Raw genomic sequence first — 27,613 nt, forward strand, 5'->3', positions numbered from 1 at the left:
TGCATTTCAAGCCTCAATCACATCATCCGAACTCCGTAATGACTTGTATCACAAACCTCCACCTGCTCTCTCTTCTCTTATAAACCCCATTTTGCCAAGGCAAACCCATTTCAGTATAACTCCCAACTATGACCTTGCACATCAAAACAATGCCTTTAGGCCCTGTTTTTTCTTGTAACCTTTTCCCAACATATGCCTTTTATTCTTTTGGATAAAAAATAAATACTAGTCAAAGACCATATATTCTCACTTTTAGGCCAATCATGTGATGAACTGGTCTCCACCCTATTCCTATACCAATCAAGCATTCAACCCCAAGGTAGTTGTCGTTGAATTTATGCAAGTCTATGCCAATTGGTTTAATAAAATAAAATTATTGAGTTTGGGATCATAATTTCAAATAAGAAAGAGTAACAATCAATTTCTTTTTTCTACTTGCATTACATGGCTTCCATTTAAATGAATACTTTAAAAAAAATGCCGTAATTCAATTTAATGAAATTTCTTTTACAATGCTTTAATGAAATTTCTTTTACAATGCTATAAATCATAGAGGAATTAAATTTCTGAAATTAAAAGTAAAAGAATTAAATTTTAAAAATGGCGATAGTATAGGGATTGTAGCATAATTAAAACCATATTATTTTATATATCGGTTAAAACTTAAAAGCTCAGTAGGAAAAAGGAAAACAGAGCACACTCATTTCTACCTTCACTGTCTCTCCACCAAAACCAACCACTCAAGACATTTTAATTCATTGCTATCATAGCAAATGTATCCCTTCCCAGTGTTTCTCTTTCTCACCATTCTATGCCTTCTTGGTTCTACAGCTGACGCCATAGGCGTCAACTGGGGTACCATGTCTTCTCACCCTCTCCCACCTCCCAAGGTGGTTGAGCTCTTGAAGTCCAACGAGGTTTCCAAGGTCAAGCTTTTCGATGCTGACCCACTTGTGCTACAAGCTCTCTCTGGCTCCAACATTGTTGTCACTCTGGGCATCCCCAATTCCATGCTCAAAACTCTTAACTCCTCTAGGAAAGCTGCTGAGAGTTGGGTCCATGATAATGTCACCCGTTACTTCTCTCATGGTGGAGCTGGAGTTCGAATTGAGTATGTTTCTTGCTCTTCCTTCTCCTTTTTTTTTTATATATATCTTTTTCTTTGGTTTGATGTTAAGGCATAAATTTGTTTCCTTTAATTTTGTTTGTTTATTTTAAATTATGGGGTATATATTTTTCATGTTTCGGTATGAGGTTCTTCATTTAGTTTTGATGTTAGGGTTTGGAATGGTAATGTGGGTAGGTGAGTTGCTGATTTTGATGGATTTTTTTTCCTTTGTTGGGTGTTTGTAAGCTACAATTTAGTAGGAAAGCTCAGCTATATCAGTTTAAAGATAACAAACCAGTGGTACTGAACTACTGATTTTCAGTGCTTTATTGCAGAATTTATGAATGTTGATTTGGTTTAGCTTTTTAGTCTCTTAGACATTAGGCCTAATAAGAGCTAACTGAATGGAAACCAGAGACTTGGTCTCATAGCTAGTGCAAAACTTTGTCCAATCTTTATGGGATGCATCATATTTTCCTTTGTAAAGTTCTTGCCCTTTTCTTTTGATTTATTAAGTTATGATTGACATTTGTTCTTTTTCTACATCAATGGCTGAGTAAACCTTTTGTAGGTATGTTGCTGTTGGAGATGAACCATTTCTTCAAAGTTATGGTGATCAGTTTCATCCCTTTGTCATTGGAGCAGCGATGAACATCCAAGCAGCTTTAACAAAAGCTAACTTGGCAGGTGAAGTGAAAGTTGTTGTTCCATGTAGTTTTGATACGTTTGTGTCCGAATCTGGTCGGCCTTCAAAAGGACACTTCAGGACTGACCTCAATAAAACCATGATCGAACTACTTACATTTCTCAGCAAGCATCACTCTTCTTTCTTTGTGACTATTTCTCCATTTATAAGTTTCCAGCAGAACAAAAACATATCCCTTGACTTTAGTCTTTTCAAGGAAAATGCTCATCATCATAATGACAGTCTTAGAACTTACAAAAACAGCTTCGATTTAAGTTATGATACCCTTGTTAGTGCATTATCAAAGATTGGGTTTCCAGAAATAGATATTGTTGTTGCACGCATTGGTTGGCCTACCGATGGAGCAGCCAATGCAACCTCATCTATTGCTGAGACATTTATGAAGGGCCTCATTGATCACCTTCATAGCAAAACAGGAACTCCTCTCAGACCTCGGAATCCTCCTATCGAAACATTCATATTTAGCCTCTTGGATGAGGACCATAGAAGCATAACCTCTGGAAATTTTGAGCGACACTGGGGCGTGTTCACTTTTGATGGCCAAGCCAAGTACCATTTTAACTTCGGCCAGGGCACTAAAAACCTTGTGAATTCTCAATTCGTTGAATACCTTGCTCCAAAATGGTGCGTTGTAAACAATAACAAAGATTTGTCAAATGCATCTGCAAGTGCTTTGGATGCATGTTCTACATCTGATTGTACTGCGCTGTCTCCAGGTGGCTCCTGTTCCAATATCAGCTGGCCCGGTAATATATCCTATGCATTTAACAGCTACTATCAGCAGAATGATCAAAGGGCAGATAGCTGTGATTTTGGGGGGTTGGGTCTCATCACTACTGTTGATCCATCGGTTGATACTTGCAGATTTTTTGTTGAACTTCAAACTTCCTATTCAACTTCTGCTCATGAGGCTTATATCTTTCCGAGGATAATATTGCTGTTGGCCTGCCTTTTTTCATGTTTATTGGGTTTCAAATGGTAGAGAGAGATGCTTTTTAAATTAAAAAAGGCTTATTGCTGTGATATTTCTGCTGCAGGGAATTAGATTAGCTTCCAAAGCTCTGTTATTTGCTGGTTTTCAGTTGAAAGAAAAAGGATGGGAGAAAATTAAATTGACCTCAATTTTGTGTACTCGGAGTCATTTTATATCTTTGAGGTTGTTTGTGCTGGAAATGTAACCTTGATTTCAATTTTTCTAGTCAAACTTTAGCATCAAAGTGATGATTGACATTAATCAAAGACTATATGTTGAGCATACCCTGTTTACCAGTTTATCCTCTTGGTTAATGTGTGAGATCAACCATTCATCCAGGTTGCTTTGTCGTCCCAATTGTTACCGCCTAATAACTACAGGCCAAACTTGCAAGTCACACAATAAAATATAAACTGAAAACTTTTAAAAATATTTGTATATATAAACTTTACATCAATTGCGTTTGCCAGATTGTTTTCAGAATTCTTCCCCATATCTTACTCTTTGTTAAATATCTGGCATGAATCTGATCCACACGAGACCTATCTCTGGCACTCATGTGGTGGCAATACCTTATCCTGGAAGGGGCCATATCAATCCTATGATGAACCTGTGCAAGTTACTAGCTTCAAGGAAGCATGATCTTCTGATCACCTTTGTTATAACCGAAGAGTGGTTGGGTTTTATCAGATCCTACACCAAGCCTGATAACATACACTTTGCTTCGATACCAAATGTTCTCCCGTCTGAGCTGGTTCGTGGTGCTGATTTTCCTGGCTTTTATGAAGCTGTTATGACAAAGATGGAAGCTCCATTTGAGGAGCTCCTTGATACTCTTGAGCTACCAGTGACTGCTATCATAGCTGATACTGAATTGAAATGGGCAATTTGCATGGGAAACCGAAGAAACTTTCGTGTGGCCTCGCTCTGTACAACATCAGCAAAATTTTTTTCTGTATTGCATAGCATGGTTCTCACAGAAAACTGGCGTTTCTTGATCGATACATTAGGTACTGATTTACAGCTTGTAGCGTTTTCCATATTCTGCCAATATGTCTCAATTGTTACATGATGTTAATGATTAATTGATGACTATATACAGATAATGGAAGTGAGCTTGCGGAGCGGAGCTCTGGAATTTCACCGGATATTCGGATGATATTTGAAGGAAGTACGAGGCAAGTGTTCCAGCTTTCATTGGAATGCATTTCACGGGTGCCAAAAGCCAAATATGTTCTATTTACTTCAGTCTATGAGCTTGAAGGACATGCCATTGACACTCTAAAAGCAAGGTTCAATATTCCAATATATACGATTGGCCCTGCAATCCCCTACTTTGAACTTCATGGGAACTCCTCAGAGACTATGGTTCAAAATGTCCCCAGTTATCTGCAATGGCTTGATATTCATCCTCCGTGTTCTGTTCTGTATGTCTCCTTGGGGAGTTTCCTCTCAGTTTCCAATGACCAAATGGATGAAATTGCTGCTGGGCTACAAGATAGTGGTGTTCCATATTTGTGGGTAGCTCGTGGAGAAACTTCTTGGCCGACGGAAAAAGGCAGTGAAATGGGGTTTGTAGTACCTTGGTGTGACCAACTGAAGGTGCTATGCTATTCTTCTATTGGGGGATTTCTAACACATTGCGGGTGGAATTCCATTCTTGAAGCTATCTATGCAGGCATTCCAATGCTCACTTTCCCGATACTTTTTGATCAAGCACCAAATAGTAAGCAAATTGTTGATGATTGGAAGATAGGGTGGAGGTTGAAAGAAGAACAAAAAGATGGAAGTTTGGTGACAAGAGCTAGCATTGCAGAGCTTGTCCGAAGTTTCATGGATCCAGAGAACAATGAGGTGAAAAACATGAGAAAATCAGCAAGTGAACTCAAAGAAAAATGCCGAAAAGCAGTCGCCGAGAACGGATCATCTCAAAGAAACCTTGATGCTTTCATCAAAGACATCTCACAAGGTCATGATGTAATGCTCATTGAGTAAATTGATTTTGATATAAATGTTATGCATTTGTTTTTACTTTGTTGATTATAAGTTGGCAGCAACTTTTACATCATTTGCCATCTACAAGTTTTAGTGTTTTTCTGCATGAAAAGACATGAACCAAGAATAACATCACGATGAAGTTCGAGTTAAAACCCCATTAATTTGTAAGTCTAGAATTCAAAAGAAGGCAAGTTCAATACGAAACATCCTATGAGCCTAGTAAGACAGCTGAGATCAAAGGTAAAAAAAAAACAAAAACAAAAACAAAACATGAGGCATCTGATAAGATAGAAAGAAGATGGAAGTCCTTTTCAGACAAGGAAAATGTGTCATATAGTCCATGAAAGACGGTCATTCGTGTTCCTATTATAATCTATAAAGTTTCAGACATTATAAACTAATATATCTCATTTTCTAGTGCCATCGACTTTTAAAGGACGTAAAGTGTCTAAATCAAATCGAATTTATTCTTTTGAGTGACAGTGTGACACCTTAGAAAATTCACTACAGTTTTGTCTGCTTCTTTTTGACATATTCTTTTCTCAATAAAGAAACAGAACGTATATTAAAATCCCTTTGAAAACAAAGTTTACGATGGTCGTCATCAATGACGACTCGGAAAGCACAAAATTTGAGACCTTGGTTTATTGTTTTAGCTATAAAGTCCAAAGAAAATATGTCTTCTCAACGATGATAAAGAACTATCATTGCTGGAAAATATCAACTCTCACGAACTCGTCAAATCACTCTCAGTGAAGTTCCAGACATGGATTCAACAAATGTTCGGACGACCAGGGTGTGCCACGTGGTGGCCATGCCGTTTCCTGGACGTGGCCACATCAACCCCATGATGAATCTTTGCAAGCTACTTGCTTCAAGGAAGAAAGATATTCTCATCACCTTTGTTGTGACAGAAGAATGGCTTGGCTACATCGGCTCTGATCCCAAGCCCCATAACATACTTTTTGAGACAATCCCGAATGTCATCCCACCTGAGCGGCTTAAAACCGCCAACTTTCCAGGCTTCTACAATGCTGTGATGACAAAGATGGAAGCTCCTTTTGAACAGCTTCTTGATCGACTTGAGTTGCCTGTAACGGCTATCATAGGAGATATCGAGGTTCGATGGAGCACCGGTGTGGGGACTCGAAGGAATATTCCGGTGGCCCTGTTCTGGACGATGTCGGCGTCTGTGTTTTCCATGTTTCATCATTTTGACCTCCATATAAAGCAAAGCCATGCAAAAATTGATCTAATAGGTAAGGGATGCTAAATTAGTGAAGTATCCTTAAATTTTGAAATTAGTAAAACTACGTTTAATTATTTTTTCTTTTCTGTTTCTTTTTCATTCTTCCTTGCAATAGAACAAGTAGAAAGCATAGAAGGAATGTCTTCATCCAATGTAGAAGAACTTCGGACAATTTTCCATAGGGACGACCCTAGAGTGTTGGAACTTGCTCTCGACTGCATTTCAACAGTGCCACAAGCACAGTATCTCCTATTCACATCAGCGAACGAATTTGAACCCCAAGTCTTTGATAGCTTAAGGGCAATTTATAATTTCCCGGTCTATCCCATCGGCCCTGCCATACCTTACCTGGAACTTGGAGAAGGTTCCTGTGAAACTAAAAGCTACCTTCAATGGTTGGATTCTCAACAAACAGGTTCTGTCTTGTACATCTCATTGGGAAGTTTCCTTTCAGTTTCAAACACCCAAATGGATGAAATTGTTGGCGGGTTGCAAATCAGTGGAGTTCGATACTTGTGGGTGGCCCGGGGAGAAGCTTCGAGGTTGAAAGATCGTTGTGGTGATATGGGGTTAGTAGTTCCTTGGTGTGACCAGTTGAAGGTACTGTGTCATCCATCTGTATGGGGATTTTGGATGCATTGTGGATGGAATTCCATCCTGGATGTTAGAATTGTGTGACCCAAATTCTAAGAGATTGCTTGCAAGTCAAGTTAAACAAAAATATATTTTCTTTCTAGAAGATTTAGTATTTATTAGTATAATATATTTAGCATTTATTAGTATAGTTTATTTGACTTACTAATTTAGCCTATAAATAGGCTCATTTACAATCTTAGAATTAAGAGACATCCATTAGATTAGAACTCATAACACATTCAGAGAATTTTGTGTTTACATTTGAGGGTTCTTTGTTTTTCGGGTTTTTGGGATTTAGTTTTTATCTCCATCTTTTGTACTCTTCATTCTTTTGCCATTATAGTAAAATTATCTTTGCTCGTGATTTTTTATCCTCTTTTGAGGGGTTTTTCCATGTTAAATTTGTGTGTTCATCTTCTCAATTTTTTCTACTATTTTTACTTGTTCGTTGCTTAATCGGGACGATCCTAACAAGTGGTATCAGAGCTAGTTTAACTTTCATAGATCAGCCCGGTCAGAGATGGCAGCAACAAGGTTTGAAATTGAGAAGTTCGATGGAGAGACAAATTTCAATCTGTGGCAAGTTCGGATGATGGCAATTCTAGTTCAAAATGGCTTGAAAAAGGTTGTTACAGGGAAAAAGCCTGAGAATTTAAATCAAACAGAATGGGAAGAGCTTGATGAAAAGGCCTTGTCTGCAATCCAGTTGTGCCTCGCGAATACAGTATTGCAGGAGGTATTGGTGGAGAAGACCTCATTCGCCTTGTGGAAAAGGTTAGAAACTCTTTATGCGACTAAGTCTCTAGCTAACCGTTTAGTGTTGAAACAACGTCTATTTACGTTTCGCACGAACGAAGGTGAGCTTCTTAAAGATCACATCAGTCAATTCATTACTCTTTTAAATGATTTAAAGAATGTTGAGGTTTATATTGACGATGAAGATCAAGCTATGCTATTATTGTGCTCTTTACCCTCTTCATACAAGTCTTTCAGGGAGACCCTGATTTATGGCAGAGACAAACTCTCGTTCAAAGATGTGAATGGTCATTTGTTGAGTAGAGACAAACTCGACAATGAGTTTGATTTGAATAGCAAAGCAGATAGACAAGCTTCCGTTTTGGTAGCATCAAAGAAACGAGACAAAAGGTGTCGCTATTGCAAAAAGTTAGGTCACGTCAAAGCAGATTGTTATAAACTGCGAAATAAAAGAGCTGCTGAGAGTAACGAGGAAGATGTAGCTGGTGCTAATTTGGTCGATGAAGGCGGTGATGATTTCTTGTTAGTGTCAACGAGCGATAACTCCAAGCTTACGTCTGAGTGGATCCTAGATTCAGGATGTTCTTTTCACATGTGTCCCAATAGAGAATGGTTCTCCATGTACAGTTCAGTTGAAGGTGGAGTTGTGCACATGGGAAACGATTCATCCAGTAAAATAATCGGTATTGGTACTGTTAAAATTAGGATACACGATGGGACGATTAGGACACTCTCAGATGTCAGGTATGTACCTGATTTACGAAAGAATCTCATCTCCTTGAGTATTTTAGACTTGAAATGATGCAGAATCAACATCGAGTCGAGCGACATTAAAGTATCTCGTGGAGCTCTCGTTTTGTTAAAAGGTAAAAGAACCGGCAGTCTTTATATTCTGGAAAGTTCTACAGTGACCGGTGAAATCGGACGTCCCTCGTCCGTTACGGAGTCAAAGTCAACTCATTTGAAGCGGAGGCAACTTGGTCATAGGAGGGAAAAAGGTATGACCGTTTCGTTGAAGAGAGGTTCTCTTTTGGATGCAGGTTTTGAAAAGTTAGGGCACTGTATTCGTGAAAATCAGACCCGGGTTAGTTTTGATTTGGCAGTGCACAAGTCGAAGGCTAGAAGTCTTCCAGCTTCTAAGCATAGATTCGACTCAGTTAATTCCCTGCATAGTTCAAGATAGGCCCGTGGCGGGTTTTGGCAAAGATGGCATTGAAAGAATTCGTATCAAGGTGGAGATTGTTAGAATTGTGTGACCCAAATTCTAAGAGATTGCTTGCAAGTCAAGTTAAATAAAAATATATTTTCTTTCTAGAAGATTTAGTATTTATTAGTATAATATATTTAGCATTTATTAGTATAGTTTATTTGACTTACTAATTTAGCCTATAAATAGGCTCCTTTACAATCTTAGAATTAAGAGACACCCATTAGATTAGAACTCATAACACATTCAGAGAATTTTGTGTTTACGTTTGAGGGTTCTTTGTTTTTCGGGTTTTCGGGGTTTAGTTTTTATCTCCATCTTTTGTACTCTTCATTCTTTTGCCATTATAGTAAAATTATATTTGCCCGTGGTTTTTTATCCTCTTTTGAGGGGTTTTTCCACGTTAAATTTGTGTGTTCATCTTCTCAATTTCTTCTACTATTTTTACTTGTTCGTTGCTTAATCGGGACGATACTAACACTGGAAGCTGTTTTTGCTGGTGTTCCAATGCTTACTTTTCCTTTGTTTTTGGACCAAGATACCAATAGTAGGCAAATCGTGGAAGATTGGGGAAATGGGTGGAGGGTCAATGATGCGGTGAAAGCTGAAAAATTAGTCACCAAAGAGAATATTGCAGAGCTTGTGCGAAGGTTTATGGGTGCTGAAAGCGATGAGGGAAAGCAGATTAGAAGAAAAGCAAAACTACTCCAGAATATATGTGTAGTTGCCATTTCTGAAGGAGGGTCTTCTGCAGCTAACCTTGATGGATTTATTAGTTCCATTTCACCAGGAAAAGACCACTGAGAGTTTCTTTTTCTTGTCTTGTGTTCTTGAAAAACCAATAGTTTTAAGCTTCCATTCATGAATTGTTTTACTCTTAATCTTTTCTTGAGTGGAAATGCATGTACAATTCCCTCTACTGTCGAACTAAAATTTTAAACCAAGTTAAGGCTATTCAATTTATCTTTTTTATATTTACTATATTCAGGTGGCCTGCAAATCCCACTTGCTTAAAGATAATTTTTAGAAATTAGAGATTTAAGAAAGTTAATGTAAACTACAAGGTTGAGAAACGAAAAGACGTAGGAATAAAAAATGCAATTCAAGCTTTAAAACATCCTAATTTATGGATTACATGTGCATATTTTTAGAATTTCTAGGATCCATCTGTCGCCAGTTACATTTCCTTGTTTTCTTCTTATAAAGAAAATACCAGTTTCAAGGCTCTTGGTCTCAAGTTTCACCATTATAATAGTACAATCTTTTCGTGATCTCAGTTCCCACCAGGTTGAAAACAAAGTTGAGATATGAGCTCCACCAGCAGCGCAAAGCGGGCCGTATGCCACATAGTGGCCATGCCGTACCCTGGCCGAGGCCACATTAACCCCTTGATGAACCTTTGTAATGAGCTAGCTTCAAAATCTGATAACATTCTCATCACCTTTGTGGTAACCGAGGAGTGGCTTAGCTTCATAGGCTCTGAAAGGAAAGCTGGTAAAATCCGATTTCGATGTATACCGAACGTTGTGCCATCTGAGCTGGTCCGAGCTTCTGATATGATTGGATTCCTGGAAGCTGTTTGGACCAAGATGGAGGCTCCATTTGAGCAGCTCTTGGTTGAACTTGAGCTGCCACCTACTCTTATTATTGCTGACACACATCTTTTTTGGGCGGTATCTGTTGGAAATAGGAGGAATATCCCTGTGGCTTCGTTTTGGCCTATGTCAACTACTATGTTTTCAGTGTTTCACCATTTCCATCTTTTCCAGGAAAAAGGTCACTTCCCGGTGGATTTGCTAGGTAATGCACCCTTCTTATTTGTTCTTCTAAATCTATCCTAATATTCATTCTGTTTTATATTGTTCTAATTAGTGCTTGTATTAAATCGGATATAGACAACGAGAATGAACTAGTTGACTACATTCCTGGGGTTTCATCGACACGTTTGTTGGACCTTCCTGGGTTTAATGGAGGGATCTATCCACTTATATTGAAGCGAATCTTGGGGTGTGTTTCGTGGGCTGGTAAAGCAAATTATCTGTTGTTACCTTCAATCTACGCGCTTGAATCTCAAACCATTGACGCTCTAAAAGCAGAACTGTCCCTCTCCATCTACACAGTCGGCCCTTCTATACCTTACTTAGACTTAAGCCATGGCGACAAAGATGACTGCTTGCAATGGCTTGACAGGCAACCTAGTAACTCTGTCTTGTACGTATCAATGGGAAGTTTTCTTTCAGTTTCAAATGTCCAGATGGAGGAAATAACAGCTGGTTTGCAAGACAGTGGTGTTCGGTTCTTATTGGTGGCTCGTGAGGGAAGTTGGAAGTTGAAGCATGGGTGTGGGGGTGAGGGGTTGGTGGTGCCATGGTGTGACCAACTGAGGGTGTTATGCCATCCTTCCATTGGGGGATTTTGGAGTCATTGTGGTTGGAATTCTGTTAAAGAGGGTATATTTGCAGGCACTCCTTTTCTTACGTTTCCTCTATTTGCTGATCAAAACCTCAACAGTAAGCTCATTGTGGAGGACTGGAAGATCGGGTGGCGAACAAAGAAACATCAGTTCACAACAAGAGGCGAAATTTCTAGTTTAGTTAAAAAGTTGATGGATTTGGAGAGTGATGATGAAGTCAAACAAATGAGGGGGAGAGCCAAAAAGCTTCAAAAGGAATGTTTGCAAGCCATTGAGAGGCATGGATCATCTGAATCCAATATTAACTCCTTCATCCACAGCATTTTACAGTTTAATGACCATTAATCGAATTGTATTTTAGTACCTCAAGCTCGGGCATTTTCTTTTTGTTGAAGAATAAAAAAATAGTTAAATTCAGTTAATAAATACTTAAATAATTGTGCATTTTGAGTCTGGCATTTTTTCTTTAAAAACTCTTAGTGTTTCTCTTCTCTTTTTTCTCTCTTTTCCTATTGTTTTCTTCTTCTTTTCTCTGTCAATTCTTCCTGTTGTGTGAAGGGTATCAAAGCTTCTTGATTTTCTATAATGAGTGATGGTCTTACCACTCATACTCATATAAAGGGGTCAACTTGTAACACCCTCGTACCCGATCTGGTAGTTAGATCACGATACCAAGTTTATAATTCTAATCGAACTATTAAAATTAATTTGCGAAAACAATACAATTTAAAAACTTATCTAAATTCAATACGAGCTTCCAATAGCTCTCGTAACAGTTTATAATTGAATAGGGACCAAATTACAAAATTTTCAAAATCTCAATCCAAGCAACATTGGGGGATCCTTGTTGCGACATCACTCACTGATTTGAGCTCGTCGGGAATGGTGAACTTGTTGTCGTGACATTGATTCTGTGTCCACTTAATTTATATTTTATCATTTCTCATAACCTACAATCAAGTTTATATACCATAATTCATATAATTCATATGCATCTATTTCCAATTTCAACACCATATGATTCTCAATCAAATTTATAAGATTAATCAAACTATTAAAGTTTTAGAAATAAGTTCATTAATACATCATATAACAATTATTCACTTAATGTCTCAACTATTCATTTAAATTATTTTTATGTATTAACAAATCTATCACTTATAACACTTTCCTCTTCCTCTCAATTCCACATATTTTATGTACATGTGTATATGTATATATGAACCTTTGATTTCGAGTATAGTATGCTTATATGTAACATTAATTACGATTTCACTAATTACATATTTTCAGCAAGATTTTCCACTTCAATGGCAGTCACCAAATTATTTATATCTTGGTCTTAAGCGCTCTAAATTAAGATCCGTTTATTGTTTTTGAAACTAAACTCAATGAACTTTTTACCTTAAAATTTTCAAAATTTCCACTTAAGACAATTAATTCAGTATCTTCTTCAAATTTTCCTTTATTCTGCTGTTAGGCAGTTTTGACCCTTCTCCACAAAAAATTAATTTTCTTTTCAGTACAAAATTCATATTATGTTGACATTTATTTCCTTTGAAAATAGACTCATCAATATTTTAAGCATATAAATTTTAGCTTCAGCTCCTAAATATTTTTGTAAATTTGTAATAATTTTTCAAAGTCATAATAGAAGAACTCAAAATCATTCTGACATTGTCTCACAAAAGTTCATATATCTCATAATCTACAATTCTATTGCTTACATAATTTCTTTTATGTAAAACTAGACTTAATAAGCTTTAAACTCATATTTAATTCAACCTCTAAATCGATTTCTATAATTTTTAGTGAGTTTTCAATGTTAAAATACTGTTAATCTAATATACCTATTGTGGGCACTGATGGGGCTATGGTTAAGGAGTCGGATCAGATTAAGGACAATGATATTTTCGGTTAATAAATACCTAATGAAAGGGTGTATTTTGAGTCATGAGATTAGTTAAATGAAATAAAGCGTTTCTTGAAATTATAAGGCTTAAGTGATACAGTGTGTATCACTTGGTCACGAAAATGTTTCTATAACTTCCTCTGTGATTGAATGCTTAAAAACTAACATGTTAAAGGCATTAGGCATTCAAGGAAATTTCTCCTCTTTTTCTTTTGTTTTCTCCTTTTCTCAGTCAAGTTTTCCTTGTGTATCACTTTTAAAGTTGATTTTGACTAATAGAAGTCCTCTAATTGAGGCCGTAGTGGGCCTTATCTAGGCTTATTTCTGGGGGTTTATGGCTCCAAAGTCCAAATTTGGCCAACAAGGAACCAAATAAATTGTGCGGGCTAAATTATTACACACCAAATTCTAAAAAAACGTTAAAAATTGAAAAGAAACCCCCATTTCTTGGAACCCTAACTGCAACTTGTCTATCTTCATCTCTCTGGCTTGTTAAATCTTCAAATCTGTTAATTTAACACGGAAAAATCACTCACTGTTGACAGAATGGATCAAGAAGAAGATAAAAATTCTTTCTTTTGAGCTTTTTTTTTTCTCTTCAAATATGCAATCCTATCTTATTTCCCATTTAGAGGAGTAAAAGTTTTATATGGCTATAACTTCACCGCTAAAACCATTACAAAACCCTAATTGTCCCTATTCTTCATTCCAAAAAACCCAATTTTTTCTCCAATTCTTTATTCTTGATGGCGACAGAAGCTACCACAACAAATTTCCAAAATTCAGACTTCAGGCCGGTCCCACAGCCACCGGATTTTCACCCGGAAGTAATCGTGAGCCCCCATGACGGGCTCCACTTTTGGCAGTTCATGATTGCTGGTTCCGTTGCCGGCTGCGTTGAGCATATGGCTATGTTCCCTGTTGACACCGTCAAGACTCATATGCAAGCCCTCGGCTCTTGCCCCATCAAATCGGTGGGTGTACGTCACGCGCTCCGTTCCATTCTCAAATCTGAAGGACTCCCGGGCTTATATCGGGGAATCGGGGCCATGGGACTTGGGGCTGGCCCTGCCCATGCCGTCTACTTCTCTGTATACGAGGTTTGCAAGAAGTATTTTTCCGGTGAGAACCCGAATAACTCGGCGGCTCATGCTGTATCCGGTGTTTGCGCGACGGTAGCAAGCGACGCCGTTTTTACGCCCATGGATACGGTGAAACAAAGGTTACAGTTGGGCAATAGTGCTGCTTATAGAGGGGTGTTTGATTGTGTTAAGAAAGTTTTGAAAGAGGAAGGTTTTGGGGCGTTTTATGCTTCCTACAGGACAACAGTGCTCATGAATGCACCGTATACTGCCGTTCACTTCACAACTTATGAGGCATTGAAAAGGGGTTTGATTGAGATTTCACCAGAGAGTGTAAGTGATGAGCGGGTGATTGTCCATGCTACGGCTGGTTCTCTCGCTGGGGCTTCTGCTGCCGTTATCACTACACCACTTGATGTAGTCAAAACTCAGTTGCAGTGTCAGGTAATTTAATCTTTTGCTCTCTTTTTTTCTCCCTTAATGTATTTTGTTGCAATGGCTGAAGCTATAATCAGTTTATGCTAGCTATATTTGGAGCTTTTGTTTAGTGGATGCAGTAAGTGGAAAATTCTATGTATTGACAGTTAAAAGGGTGCCGGGCTATCCTAGTGTAATCAGTTTATGCTCTGTCTGTGTTTCCAGACAGATGATATCATGTACTTTTGCTTTTAGGTCAAATCCTTCATTATCAGTTTGTTTGCTGCTACTGGCCCTTTTAGAAAATGGAATCAATCTTTGACAAAGTTATTATTCACCTCCGAGTACTTGTTGTAATCCCCTAATTAATAGAATATATCCATAGATATGGCTTAAATGATTAGGATGGTTTTAATTGACAACTGTCTCATGCCTCTCATGTTCCTTCTTGTAGATCTTATAATCTTCCATTATTTTGTGTGCTGTATTATCTTTTATCTGGTTAACTGAACCAACATCTGGAATATAATGCTACATAGTCTTAGTTACTAACACCTTTAACACTAGCAAAGATGATTGAGACCATTTCTCTTGAACTGAATGCTTGTATCATCTTCTGAGTTGTGTTTTAATACCATATGCAGACTTTCCCTTTATTCGATACATGTGTACTTAAGTGCTTGCTCATTAGGTCTTTATTTTTGGTCCATCCTGGTTTGCTTACAATTTTAGTGATGGTTTTTGACGATAAATTGAAACATTTGTGTATTGGCGTCCTTCAAGATTTATATTTGTACTTGAGTGAGCTGATTTTTTTTACTTTGATTAATTATATGCATCTTGCTTTACTGATTGTGGTAGTATTGTTATTGAAAATTGTTCCACAGGGTGTATGCGGGTGTGACAGATTTAAGAGTAGTTCTATTGGAGACGTGGTCAAAACAATAGTGCGAAAAGATGGGTACAACGGCCTCATGAGAGGATGGATTCCCCGAATGCTTTTCCATGCTCCTGCTGCTGCAATCTGCTGGTCAACATATGAAGCAGCAAAAGCATTCTTCCAAGAAATCAATGCTAGCAGTGAAAGTGGCACGTAAGGAATTGCAAACAATGTATTGTGCAGCTGCATGAGCAACACCCGAAGCAATGGGGTTGACACGAGGGATGGGAAAGCAATACATATACTTTCAGGCATGTTGCGGGTCTATTTAAGTGGTATCCGAAGAGTGTATACATTGCTATTTGTTATAATAATAAATGTTAATGGTCCTATAAAATGGTGAGATGATTATTTGTGTTTGGTTTCACGAGAATGAGAGGTAGAAAGTTTTGAGTTTTAGCTGGAAGATTGGAGTATTGAAATTGAAATGTTATTTTTGCAAGCGGAAGATTATGTGCTAGTGTTTGTTGATTAGTTTTGTCATTTATTGTTATTGACGAGTAGATGAGTAGCCCTCTGGCAGGACATTCGGTGTTCAATGGACGTATGCTTTCTGTTCCCTTCTCGGTCTCCTCTGCGCTTCATTCTCCAAAACTACATTATCACTACTTTGCTTAGGATAATAAAAGAAGCCATGCCATAAATGTGATGTTTGTATGCAACTTACTCTTCTTCTCTACTCGGTCGAAAGCCCTCTAGGGCCGTGTGGTTGTAAGAAAGAAGACTATTTATATTTAGAATCAACTAGCACCAGTGGTCTATATCACAAATCCAATATGTTAGGAGCAAATTAGACAGTGCAATAAAATAAAAATATACATGTATTATTGTAAACTAAAATATATGCCTGCCTGCCAAATTCACAATTGAAATAGTTTACAACAGAGCAGGAAAGAAAAATAAAATTAGAAAAATGATTAGACATAAAAGCCAGCCTGGTTCCGGGATCAACTTCAGCTTCTCAGACATCTTCCTCTGTTGATTTACAAAAGTTGCCTTTGCAAATATTTTCTTTTTCATCATCATATTTCTGGATGATGATTCCTGCAATTTATAAATACTCCAACTGTAGTTGAAAGTTGAAGCAACAATATTCTGCATATACAAATGGGAAAACAACACAGATGAAACCATTGTCCAGTATTTGCTTCATCTAAGTAATGACATAAATAAATAAATAGGAGGAAAAGTAATAGTTGATACCTGAATATTTACTTCCTGTATCTATAGATAGTCGACCATCTGAAGCTCACTGAATCTGTTCCTTTTGCTCCTTATTACTCTTGCTTTATCATCTCTTATCTCTAGAACCTAGTGAACACATATCCAAAACAAATTCTCTCTCAACTCAACTTTGCTGTTGTTTAAAAACAAAATCAAATTGGCAAAAACACAGGAATGGATCATGGATATATGCATCAGTAATGGCTTCCACTGTTAATGAAGCACATAGGCATGGCTGAACACATTTGACAAAAGAGTATCCATAAAGAAGTAGGAATTTAATGATATGCAATCTCAGTATTGCATGTTAAGTTCATTTTTTTCTTAATAAACAGTGTGAAATACTGGTATATATTTAGTTCACCTCTGGTCTCGAATTAAGAACTCCACTGGACATTCCAACATCAATGCGCCATATGCTGCAATTGTACTCACTGCAGGGAAGGCTAGATGTTAATAACTAAATGTAGAATGGATGAATACCTTACTAGTTAAAAAAAAAACATTTTCAACAAAGTATGCATACCAATTTGCCCCGGAGAATTGAGGTGTGTGGCCAACCACCATTGCCTTAGCTCCTAGTGCTTGCAGTGTCTCTTGAAGAATAGCATTTATCTGCTAACGAACAAGTAATTATAGTTCTTGAAGGCAATAAGTACTAAAACTATTAGTTGGCATACTTGCCTGGTTAATCTGATAATCCGCCAAGTCTGAAATATCTCTAGAGTATAAGCGGTTCCAAACAACGCTATCATAGCCTTTTGTGGCTATGAAGGGCATGTTACGATTAGTATCCTCTTCAATAAGGCCTCTCATCCACTGAGATACTTCCTTGTTCATCTTCTCTATGCCATAAGCAACTGTGCAAGTACCAAGACTCCTATCAGAGAATTCAAAACAAAAGAAAGAGAAAGAACTTCTTACGGTATTATTGGATGAATGATAATGATTTTACTAAACTGGTTCATGCAAAATATGCAAGTTGATATTTTCTTACCATGGTGAGGAAGGAGGCCACCATGACAGAAGATCCAATCATTAACCTTAAGAGCTACAGCATGTCGTGCCAACTCACACGCTAGTGGACCACCCGGTCTAAACAGAACTGATCTGGCAATCACCCCCTTTTGTCTCTGTCCTAATAAATAATTTGAGATCTTTATCAGAATGGTATCTAATAAATAGGGAGGACATAGAAAGTGTCCTTTTACCCTACATTCTGGGAGTATACTAGTAACCAACTAGAAAGAAACACTATAACATGGATTTAGATGAAAGAGGAAGTGCAACATATTTATGATAAATGAACAATACTTAAGGAACAAGAAATGTAGTAGTTCAGTCGATTGACAGGAATGAGAACTTTAGTACCTTTACCAGATTCCATGGACCCCAATGGTTTCTGGACATTTTACGTTCATCTTTCCATATTCTAGACACGCCACACCAACGAACAAATGCTTCATCCCAGTCATATTCATAGTCATTCAAGTATTCCAGGAAATCGGCACACTCGTCAAAAGCGTCAGACTCTACATATCTAAAATCCCCTTCCACATTCATAGTTTCATGATTTCCATTGACCTGCATCAAGAAAAAGACTGTCAGCATTCTTAAATTGATATAGAGCTGTTGCATGTGTAAACATCTAGACATGCTTAACATGTAAGCAGGATTTAAGAATGCACTGCAGCAACTTGAACTTCAAATTTTGATTTGTAAAATGCACCAAAGCTGTTCTACTTTTAGCATCACAAACCTGGAAAACAGCTCCACCTTTAGCCTTGGCTTGTATACCTAATGATCGCAACAAGGATAAGATAGCTATTTCATCATCTCCTCGATCAAGCACATCTCCTAGCTGAACAAGTACCTTTTTTCTCAAACAGAAACATAGGCATCAGATGGGGTTCTGAGTAGAGAAACAAATCCATACACACAAGAATTTTTCCACATTGGGTATAGTTGGCCATTATGATAGTAAGAAACAACATAGGAAAAATTCTAGTTTTCTGCATCATTGTTATCAACAAAAGTAGTAGAAGAAGAAGAATACCGCATCTTCTCCAGTCCATAGGTCTTGACCGTCCGAACTCAAGACACCAGCCATTTCAAGCGCATATCTTGCTTGATCAAGGTCTCCATGTAGATCTCCAACTACACATGGAAGCATATAAAGATATAGATAAATGACAAATAAATGTTATCCAGTTTTGATTGATTTCATCAATTGAATTACTTCCACCATTGGCAATGACATTTTAAGCTAATTTCACATTGCAGTTCAATCATGTGGGGTGCAAACTATCTAAAATATTTTATACATTCTAGCTATTTAAAGCTAAATCTTGGGACTTAAAAGTGGAGAAGCTTGAATTTAAGACTAAAAAGGTAGGCACAAAAGCAATAACAACAAAATGGTTCTATGTTTCCTATGATCTCGTTTAATGATAACTGATATGTACTGTGTTGGTCTTTTTGATTCCCAAGTCTTTGTACCACGCAACAAGATTTCTCAAAGCTACAGAAATCAACATCACGAATCAAGAGCTAGATCAAAGCATAGAAGTTGAGCATAAAATTAGAAAATTAACTTACGTTACATGGGTTCTCAAAAAAAAAAATACTTACGTTACATGGAGTTATAGCAAGAAAAACGACAAGTTAAAAGAAAAATAAATAAATAAATAAACAACCTGCAACTATACGGCGACCAGGAGCAGAAACAAAAGTGGGAGGATTTCCATTGACGACAATGGGCTTCAAGGCTGTTCCTATACTACCATTACTAAAAGAAGAGGAAGTTTCAGTAAGCTTTTTGGGGCATGATGAAGGAGGTGGAAGTGGCAATGAATTCAAGCATAGTGAAACCATTGCCCTGCTTATTAGTTTTCTTTTAATTTGTTATGAAGAAAAAAGAAAAGGGTTTTTGTTTGCTTTGCTTAGAATGGCCAAACAAAGCAAGTTTCTCAGCCAAGTATTTAGTTTTACATCTTTTGTTCCTTTTTTGCTTTTTGGATATTGTGTATATATATATATCTGGTTGTGGATGGATAGGATATTGCCAATTGCCATTGGAGCTTATGTGATAGTGTCGTAATAATTGTAACGACCACCAAAGCATCCAAACTCCAAACATAAAACGACATCGTTTGCTGTGTTCTTGACATAATTGGCCTCTGGCCACAATCATAGACCAAGAAAGCCTTTTGTCTTTGTGCGTTTTTTTTCCCTAGTCTAGAAAATCACTGTCACCAAACAAATTGATTTAAGGGAAGCGACAATAGTAATAATGTCTGGAAAATACCAAGTTTTTTTTCTTGTTTTCATCTAAAACAAAAGGTGAAGCAAATGATTCTATAAGGGAAAATAAGAATAAAAAATTTTCAAAACAAGTTGAGGCAAGTTGATGAAATGATGTCATTTAGTGCACAAGTTTTAAACTTGAATGAGGGAAATGTATAGGTAATAGTAATTGATAATGATAATAATAATGATGGAATAAGCTAAGAATACCTGCATTCAAACCTTATTGTTGTTCGGCATAATAGCATCTTAATTTTGTTACTGCATAAACCCACTTTTTTTTTTCAGAAATAGACCATCAACTCATCAAGTCTCAAAGGGCTTAAAATACACAATGGTAACCCCCTATATATCAATCAAGATGGGGAAGATCGTAGTAAAGTGTTAAACAATTGAAAAAACGGTGAATCAAAGACCACTGCAACATCTCAATTCCTTCATACAAAAAACGTATATATCAAATGCGAAGTGAGGCCATATAGAAAGTTTCGCCATATGTATCTCACATCCTCGTCTGTCTAAAGTTGAGCTATGAGACCTTGGTCAGGAAGAACTTCGGGAACCCTCCGCAAACTCCAGGGGTGGCACAGGACAGACAGTGATATTCGGAGTTATTTTCAGACTTGTGTCAAGAGATGCCTCAGATGGTAATGCTCCTGATGTAGCAGGCATGGAGTTGATATTGGCTAATGAAGGTACCTTGATAGGGTAAACTTCAGTGACCTCTTCAGTGCGATCATCTAAATATACAACATCTTGCATAGTGAGTTGGTGGTATTCAACAACCTCCCTCAGGAAGCGATTTTCACGTGCATAGATGGAGTTCTCATGAGCTAGTCGTGCCTTCTCTGCCAACAGTGTCTCCAGTTGAAGACGTATCTGGAAATAGCAATAGAAATAGAAAAGAATAAAACGGTTTACATGTCTAAACAAAATTGCTTCAGTTATCACAAAGAGAGATGCCATAGATTAGAAGGCACTTGTGCTACATGGTTTATGAAAAATGAGGAAACATTCTTTAACATGATAAACTATAGGAAGTTCAACTTCAACCTTGCATAATCAGATGAGGCTATCCTTCATTTTCTGTTTTTTAGCAGAAAATTATCTTCATAAAGTGAGAGGTAGGCTCAAGAAGATTATCCATTCATACAGCATCTATTATTTCAGACATTATTGTGGGAGAAAATTAAAGTTTTGTTACAATTGTAATTTTTAATTTGGTTCAATAATAATCAACATTTAATGACTGAAGGAATATTCCATATCATATTCTGTGCAGCTAACTTTTTGACCATCTTTAAACTAAATTTAAAGTACAAGGTTGAAATTGCATTCGATAAAAAACAAGTGGTAGATTGGTCCATCATTCTAAGTGGTAAAATTGAAGTTCACTCCAAACAAATAAGACTTTTAGATCCTGCAGATGAGTAAATTGCCATAAATCGAATATAAATACAACACAGGATGCAATAATGAGGAAAATCCATACCAACTCATCATTTTCTGGGTTGTCACCTCTGTCACGATTCTCACGAAGGACTCTATTTTCTTCCTCAAGCTGAGCACATCTCTCCTTTGCAAAAGCCAAATCAGCTCTAACGGTTTTTAACTCTCGAAGAAGGAGCTTTGCCTTGGCAGCCATAGCCATCGCAACCTGTTACAAAATCAAAGAGCCAAATCATCCATCCAATTTTCAACAAAAAGGTTATTACATTGGAGGGGAAAAAATGATGTGCGCAATTTATTTCACATCCCCAACAAAACCTCACCCATCTTCCACATGAAGAACAGTGAATATTCATTGTTCTATTTTATATGGTTCCTGCACTTGTATATATGCCACTACAAATTACCTTAAAAGAAAGAAGGAACAATCTTATTTTCTCATGCATGGTAAAAACATTTGTGTCACTTTTATATTGTTAAAAGAATCCAGTACTGAGGTTTCTAGAGCTATATAATAGCAGAGCACTAACAATGCAAACAGAAAAATACATCCATGATATGAACCAGTGACACAAAGCAGCCACCTTACATCACGAGATGCCTTCAATTGAATTTCTTGATCAGCTTGCACCGGAGTTCGTACTTGCTGCTGCATTTGTGGCTGTTTAGCATACTCATTTTGTGCCACAGAACCACTAGACTTTTTCTTGATATGTTTGCGGGTTTCTTGAATGATGCCTGCGGTCCGGTTCTCCACAATTGTAAGACCCTCCTAATAAGCAAAGCAAAGCAAAGAAGAATGAAACAGGTTTGTAAACATTTCAAGATGCAAGAGAGAGATGAAAGTTCTATGACAGGGAAAATGCAAAAAGACTGACATGTGGGCAACACTTGGCTACCAAAAACTATCGTATAAAAAACTTTAGTAGATCAGAAGTGCCCAAAGAAAGCATAACAGCCCTTAAAAAAACAAAAAAGAATTTCTTTTCTATTTTTATGCAAACACTTTATAAAGCAAAATGTTACTAAAACTTGGAATATTTATATATTCGTTACCAGCAAAAAGCAAGGGGATTGACGAACTAACCTCAACAGCATTACCAATGTAATTAAGGGATGATGTAATTGCACCTATGCCCTTCTGCAATGTGGGATTGCTTGTTTTCTGATGCCTATCATCTGACTGGTACGTATTATGGTACTGCAGATAGCAAAAAGTGAACACCAATATTGAAACATTGATAGAATTAAAACACATAATGGTAGCAACAGTATGAGTTGGATCCTGACCATTTCTGGTGTTGGCCTCTGACTCTGAGGCAGCTTTGATTTTGGTGGTCCATCAGACTCAAACTGGTACTGCACATTATTATTATTATTACTATTACTATTATTATTATCATCATCCAAAAAGGATTTAGCTTTCCTAGCGAGAGAACCCCAAAATCCTTGCTTGGATTCATTTAGAGATTTCATAGATTCGTATTGATGGGAGCGGGAATCCTGGAGAGACAAGCAGTCCAAGGAGGTTAGGGTTTTCAAAGAATGACGAGGAAAATTATCGCAATAAGAATATATAATGAAGTAGAAAGGGGGGAAAAAAAGAGAGAAACCTTGGGGGCGGAGAGAGGAGAAGCAGAAGAAGAATGAAGGGGACCATAGCCATAAGCGGAGGAGAAAGACGAATCTTTGTGCGCAGAAGATGCCCTTATGGCTTTGGCTGCATCTACTTCGACATCCACCAAATCATCTGCATCTACATCAGCTGATGATGATGAAGATGATGTTAATATTCCCTGCTGCTGCTGCTGCTGCTGTTGCCTCCTCCTGTAAGCCATTTCTTTTTTCCTAATTCCTATTCCAATTTCTTTGCACAATTCATCAACTCGATCTTAGTCTTGCTCTACTTTTGTTGTTGTTGTTCCTTGCTGCTTCAATCTCCCTTTCGAATTTGGATTAAACCTGTCGCCTCATCTCTCACTCACTCTGATATCTGTATTTTGAATCGTGTATTGGAGTATGTAGGTTCTGTTGTGGCCACTCAGCCGTCGCCGACGTCAACGCTCTACGCCCACCATTTTTCATCCAATAAAATTCTACAGTCCACACCCAGTCCTATTCTGCTTTACTTGATTTCAACTGCAGCTGATGCAGCTTGTAACAGCCCATAGGATAGGCCCATTTCTATACATTTTGTTCATAGGCCCATTACCATACAAAATTACATATTAAAAAATTTGGTTTTAAAAAAATAAAAATTTTGAATTAATTGTAATATGTATTTGCAATTCTATTTTATTTTTTGAGAAATATTTTCATTAGTGGAATCATGAACGAAAAAATATAAAAAAATGACATATAATACAAACGATGAATAATACATTATAAACTAATGCACAAGTGTCACTGTTTGCAGAAATAAGTCCAAAAGAGAAAAATAAATTGATATTAAACAAACACTAGAAAATTTTAAAAACAAACTAGAGATGCTTCACATTGACCAAATCACTAAAAATCGCATCCTAATCCACCAGCATTAGACCAATCGGTTGACAAACTTGGATTAACTAATCCCTCCACATCAGTGATACATCAAAGGAAATCTAAAATGACCTCCATCATCCTCATATCTAAGTCCAATTTTGCGAACATTGTCATAGTGCTCTATCATAATAAAGACGTTTTAAGAACGGTTCATAAATCTAATGCTAGATTTATCAAAATTTAATACATACACCAATACATAACTAGAAATGAAAAACTAAAATCACCTTTCAGAGAAAAAAAAAGTGGACAAAATAACCACTATAGTATGTTTTGAAACAAGAACACCATACTTTTTCAGAGAAAATAAAGTGAATTGAAACTAAAAACTAAAGAGAATTGAAGCATATTGCGAGACTACAACTAGTAACCAACAGCAAGATGAAAGATCAATTACTGGATTTTTAGAAAACAAATTGTTCACTAGGCGAAGCTTTTTAATTCCATAACAAATGTTAAAAATTCACCATGTGTCCCATTTATTTACATGTGATGTGATGACTTTTTAATCTCATTTGAGAAGTTAAAATCATGTATATTTTTTTAAAAAATAATATCTCTAGAAGAGAAGAACAATAGTGAGTGTAACCATAACCAACATTTCCTTTAAAATCGTTTACTTTTGAAACTAACACAGAATGGAAGGAAGCGAAAGAGGCAAAGTGATTTCTTACTCTTTTTTTTTGGAGGTTTCTACTACTACTCCAAATGAAGTTTTCAGACAACACAATATGAGTCACTTGTTTGCCATAAACCATAAGACTGATAATTTACACGATAAGATTTACAAGGAAACTTTTCTTTGTTCACTTGTTTGTCATAAACCTACTTTAACGTGTTTCATATTCATATGCATACAGCTAAAAAAAATAGCTTTCATTAGGCATTCCAATCACTCAGAATATGGAAACGTCGAGAACAGCCATATTTATACCTAAACCGTGTGAGATCGAATCCAGATGAATGTAACACTCAAAAGTCATGATCACTTAAAATTTTCGAGCACATTCAAAATTTCACAATTTCAATTCAATAATTACCAGCCTAACAGCAAATATAAGAAAGAATTATACGAAAATATGAGCAACCAAAACTGTTTCCAACAAAATGCATTATAAAGTAGAAAAATCCACAATGAACCAAACCCTTCAAAAGATTTCAAGTAAAAACATACTTGAACATACTTGGTCTATGGGCAATTATACTAAGCATTAAACAAAACAAAGGTTCTTTCAACAAAAAGAGTGAATAAGATAACTATCAAGACAGCCAACTAGTTGAGGATTTAGAGTATCGTCAGATCTTAAACGGCAGCATGGAGGAATGCTCTTCCTGGCTCCCGATTAGCTAGAGGTCCATGACATCCAAGAAGCTGCAAGGCCAAAAACAAATTATTCAAGTTCATGATGAGACATAATTAATAAACTCCCTTCCGTGCCTATGAAAAAGACAAACCTTAGCATTAACACCATCAGGGACAATGTGATTCTCTGACTTATATTTCAAATAATCAGTTCGGCTGAACTTTGTGAAACCCCTGAACATTGCAAGAGAACCAATTCAAGACATTTAGCATGCCAAACAATTATGTAAGAAAGAAAGTATGAATCATTTTAAAAGTTCTTAAGTAAATTGCATACCACTTCCTGCTGACAATAATCTTTTGGCGACCAGGGAACTTGAACTTAGCACGTCGGAGGGCCTCTTGAGCATGATGACTGTTGCTGTCCTTGCAACGAACTGAAAGGAGGACCTGACCAATGGCTACTCTAGCACATGTTCCCTGAGGCTTGCCAAAAGCACCTCGCATACCAGTTTGGAGCCTATCAGCTCCAGCACATGAAAGCATTTTGTTGATACGCAAGACATGGAATGGGTGAACACGGACTCGCAGGTGGAAGGCATCCTTCCCAGCATACTTGGCCATATACTTGTTGCAAGCAATACGAGCAGCTTCCAGAGCTTCACTAGAGACATTTTCCTTCTCCCAAGAGACCAAGTGAACACAGAAAGGGAACTCATCCACACCCTTCTTTTTCATTCCCACATCATAAATCCTAATCTTGGGATCAGGAACACCACGACAATAACGTGACTTTGGGTAAGGTTTGTTTTTTATCTGACGATAACACCTTGCAGGTCCTGAAAACGAAAAATATCATAAAAATTTCAATTACAATCAAACAAATTTCATATCCTTCACCTCCGCAACAAAATCAACTAAGTGACAAGAAGGCGTGAAATATCTTAAAAGGTAATTTCAGGTGCCAAGCAATATTAGCAAATCTGAATTACATCACCTGAGTAAGGAAAACGAAAGTGGGAAAGTCGTTTGCATTCCAAAATGGATTACAAACGTATAGACAACCATTCCAAATGATTTTATTTGGAAAGGCATTTTCATGATAAATCAGTTAAGATATTTATATAGTCCAAAACAAATTCCTGTTTTTCATTTTGAAAAAGGGCGATAAACATATCATCATCCAAAATGGAGAGTCATTTAAATATAATTATTCTTTGCAAAAGGCAGGTCTAGAAGCATCGTAATAAATCAGATTCAGAAAAATCGAAAACTTGAGAAGCAAAGAAAGAAAGAAATAGCAATTATGAAGAAACGGATACAGAATTTTATTTAAATCATTATATAATGTATAAGAATCAGGAAACGTTCGTAAAGAAACTTCTGAAAGTTTATGCCAACGAAAAATCTTCAACATACGAATGAGAAATAGAAAACTAAAAAATGATCCATGTTCTTTGAGCTAAGTAAGCAATTAAACCTTAAATCTAGACAGCGATTCGTCATGATAGCAAAACAATCATTCATCTCCAGACATTCATTCAAAAATAAAACAATCGAAAAATAAAAAATAGGAAAGCAAAACCATAAAAAAAGTCCAGAGAGACAAATACTCACTTCTCCCCATGGCGGTAGAACTCTGTAAATATTTCGCGGCTGCAAAAATAAACCTAGGTTGTAAAGAAAATGGTAAAGCTGTATTTATAGAGCTGGAAGCTGATAAAGTTAAGAAACCCTAGTCAAAATGAACACGTTCAACGCAGGCTTGTACGTATGCGAATGCGTCACCATTGGGCCTCTACATTGGCGCTCGGCTCTCTCTTTACTTGTTTGACCCAATTATTGGAAATTTGGGTTTTGGGTTCGACCAACTGACCTTGCGAAAATTTTAAAGTGATTTTCTTTTCTTAAAAATAAAATAAAACATTTATGAAAATGGTGTGTATATATTGAGCCGAGGAAGAATTTGCTTACACTAATATAAAATTAAAAGAATTTTACATAATTTTTTAAATTCTGATTAATATTTTAATTATTCAACCCTTAAATTTTATCAATATAATTAGATTTGTCATTTACCTGTCATAGATTCAATATCTTAATCATTATGATTGAGATCCTCCTATATTTATTTATTAATATATACTTAATGATTGAAAGATTTTTTTATTATTAAAATAAAGTGTTAGATATTTTTATTTTACTCAAAACTCAAAATGTATTATTTATATGAAAAAAACTTGAAATATGACAATTGATTAGGATAAAGAAGAAAAAAACCTAATGTTCCTATTGTTAAATATTAATGGTGTATAAAAAATTACTTTAATTTACTGTAAATAGATCTCTCCTCTCGACATTAACAACACTATTTTTGCTAAATTAATAAA

General features: G+C 36.6%; 8 protein-coding genes across 9 annotated transcripts; 5 read left to right on the forward strand and 3 right to left on the reverse strand.

The window, feature by feature from the left end:
• The first annotated feature begins 678 nt into the window (after positions 1 to 678).
• On the forward strand, positions 679 to 3,069 carry LOC107957668 (glucan endo-1,3-beta-glucosidase 9). Its single transcript, XM_016893215.2, has 2 exons — positions 679 to 1,111; positions 1,680 to 3,069. The coding sequence occupies exons 1-2, from the start codon at positions 774 to 776 to the stop codon at positions 2,794 to 2,796; spliced, it is 1,455 nt and encodes a 484-aa protein (XP_016748704.1). The 5' UTR covers positions 679 to 773; the 3' UTR covers positions 2,797 to 3,069.
• Positions 3,070 to 3,176: 107 nt separating this feature from the next.
• LOC107957669 (UDP-glycosyltransferase 87A1) lies at positions 3,177 to 4,816 on the forward strand. The gene is made up of 2 exons (XM_016893216.2): positions 3,177 to 3,797; positions 3,890 to 4,816. Exons 1-2 carry the CDS (start codon positions 3,308 to 3,310, stop codon positions 4,780 to 4,782), a joined length of 1,383 nt encoding a protein of 460 aa, XP_016748705.2. The 5' UTR covers positions 3,177 to 3,307; the 3' UTR covers positions 4,783 to 4,816.
• A 645-nt stretch (positions 4,817 to 5,461) lies between these two features.
• Positions 5,462 to 9,587, forward strand: LOC107957670 (UDP-glycosyltransferase 87A1). Its single transcript, XM_016893217.2, has 3 exons — positions 5,462 to 6,044; positions 6,150 to 6,687; positions 9,110 to 9,587. Exons 1-3 carry the CDS (start codon positions 5,552 to 5,554, stop codon positions 9,435 to 9,437), a joined length of 1,359 nt encoding a protein of 452 aa, XP_016748706.1. The 5' UTR covers positions 5,462 to 5,551; the 3' UTR covers positions 9,438 to 9,587.
• A 146-nt stretch (positions 9,588 to 9,733) lies between these two features.
• Positions 9,734 to 11,473, forward strand: LOC107961247 (UDP-glycosyltransferase 87A1). Its single transcript, XM_016897436.2, has 2 exons — positions 9,734 to 10,433; positions 10,529 to 11,473. Exons 1-2 carry the CDS (start codon positions 9,941 to 9,943, stop codon positions 11,389 to 11,391), a joined length of 1,356 nt encoding a protein of 451 aa, XP_016752925.1. The 5' UTR covers positions 9,734 to 9,940; the 3' UTR covers positions 11,392 to 11,473.
• Positions 11,474 to 13,081: 1,608 nt separating this feature from the next.
• On the forward strand, positions 13,082 to 15,839 carry LOC107957675 (mitoferrin). The gene is made up of 2 exons (XM_041085994.1): positions 13,082 to 14,484; positions 15,345 to 15,839. The coding sequence occupies exons 1-2, from the start codon at positions 13,705 to 13,707 to the stop codon at positions 15,552 to 15,554; spliced, it is 990 nt and encodes a 329-aa protein (XP_040941928.1). The 5' UTR covers positions 13,082 to 13,704; the 3' UTR covers positions 15,555 to 15,839.
• Positions 15,840 to 16,160: 321 nt separating this feature from the next.
• LOC107957672 (shewanella-like protein phosphatase 1) lies at positions 16,161 to 19,689 on the reverse strand. Of its 2 annotated transcripts, none has more exons than XM_016893219.2 (10): positions 19,318 to 19,689; positions 18,678 to 18,778; positions 18,381 to 18,494; positions 17,993 to 18,205; positions 17,619 to 17,754; positions 17,306 to 17,481; positions 17,148 to 17,236; positions 16,986 to 17,055; positions 16,601 to 16,708; positions 16,161 to 16,492 (listed from the first exon to the last, which is right to left on the reverse strand). In XM_016893219.2, the coding sequence occupies exons 1-9, from the start codon at positions 19,493 to 19,495 to the stop codon at positions 16,622 to 16,624; spliced, it is 1,164 nt and encodes a 387-aa protein (XP_016748708.1). In that variant the 5' UTR covers positions 19,496 to 19,689; the 3' UTR covers positions 16,161 to 16,492; positions 16,601 to 16,621. The 2 variants fall into 2 exon arrangements, with proteins under 2 accessions (XP_016748708.1, XP_016748709.1); XM_016893220.2 differs by having other exon boundaries at positions 17,999 to 18,205; positions 19,318 to 19,637.
• Positions 19,690 to 20,115: 426 nt separating this feature from the next.
• Positions 20,116 to 23,826, reverse strand: LOC107957671 (rRNA biogenesis protein rrp36). Its single transcript, XM_016893218.2, has 6 exons — positions 22,990 to 23,826; positions 22,667 to 22,879; positions 22,464 to 22,577; positions 21,966 to 22,148; positions 21,420 to 21,584; positions 20,116 to 20,806 (listed from the first exon to the last, which is right to left on the reverse strand). The coding sequence occupies exons 1-6, from the start codon at positions 23,212 to 23,214 to the stop codon at positions 20,471 to 20,473; spliced, it is 1,236 nt and encodes a 411-aa protein (XP_016748707.1). The 5' UTR covers positions 23,215 to 23,826; the 3' UTR covers positions 20,116 to 20,470.
• A 1,174-nt stretch (positions 23,827 to 25,000) lies between these two features.
• On the reverse strand, positions 25,001 to 27,030 carry LOC107957673 (60S ribosomal protein L10). Its single transcript, XM_041085995.1, has 4 exons — positions 26,841 to 27,030; positions 25,561 to 26,062; positions 25,376 to 25,457; positions 25,001 to 25,292 (listed from the first exon to the last, which is right to left on the reverse strand). Exons 1-4 carry the CDS (start codon positions 26,848 to 26,850, stop codon positions 25,224 to 25,226), a joined length of 663 nt encoding a protein of 220 aa, XP_040941929.1. The 5' UTR covers positions 26,851 to 27,030; the 3' UTR covers positions 25,001 to 25,223.
• Positions 27,031 to 27,613: the final 583 nt, after the last annotated feature.

The sequence above is a fragment of the Gossypium hirsutum genome, chromosome A13, assembly GCF_007990345.1.
Source record: "Gossypium hirsutum isolate 1008001.06 chromosome A13, Gossypium_hirsutum_v2.1, whole genome shotgun sequence".
Taxonomy (NCBI): Eukaryota; Viridiplantae; Streptophyta; class Magnoliopsida; order Malvales; family Malvaceae; genus Gossypium; species Gossypium hirsutum.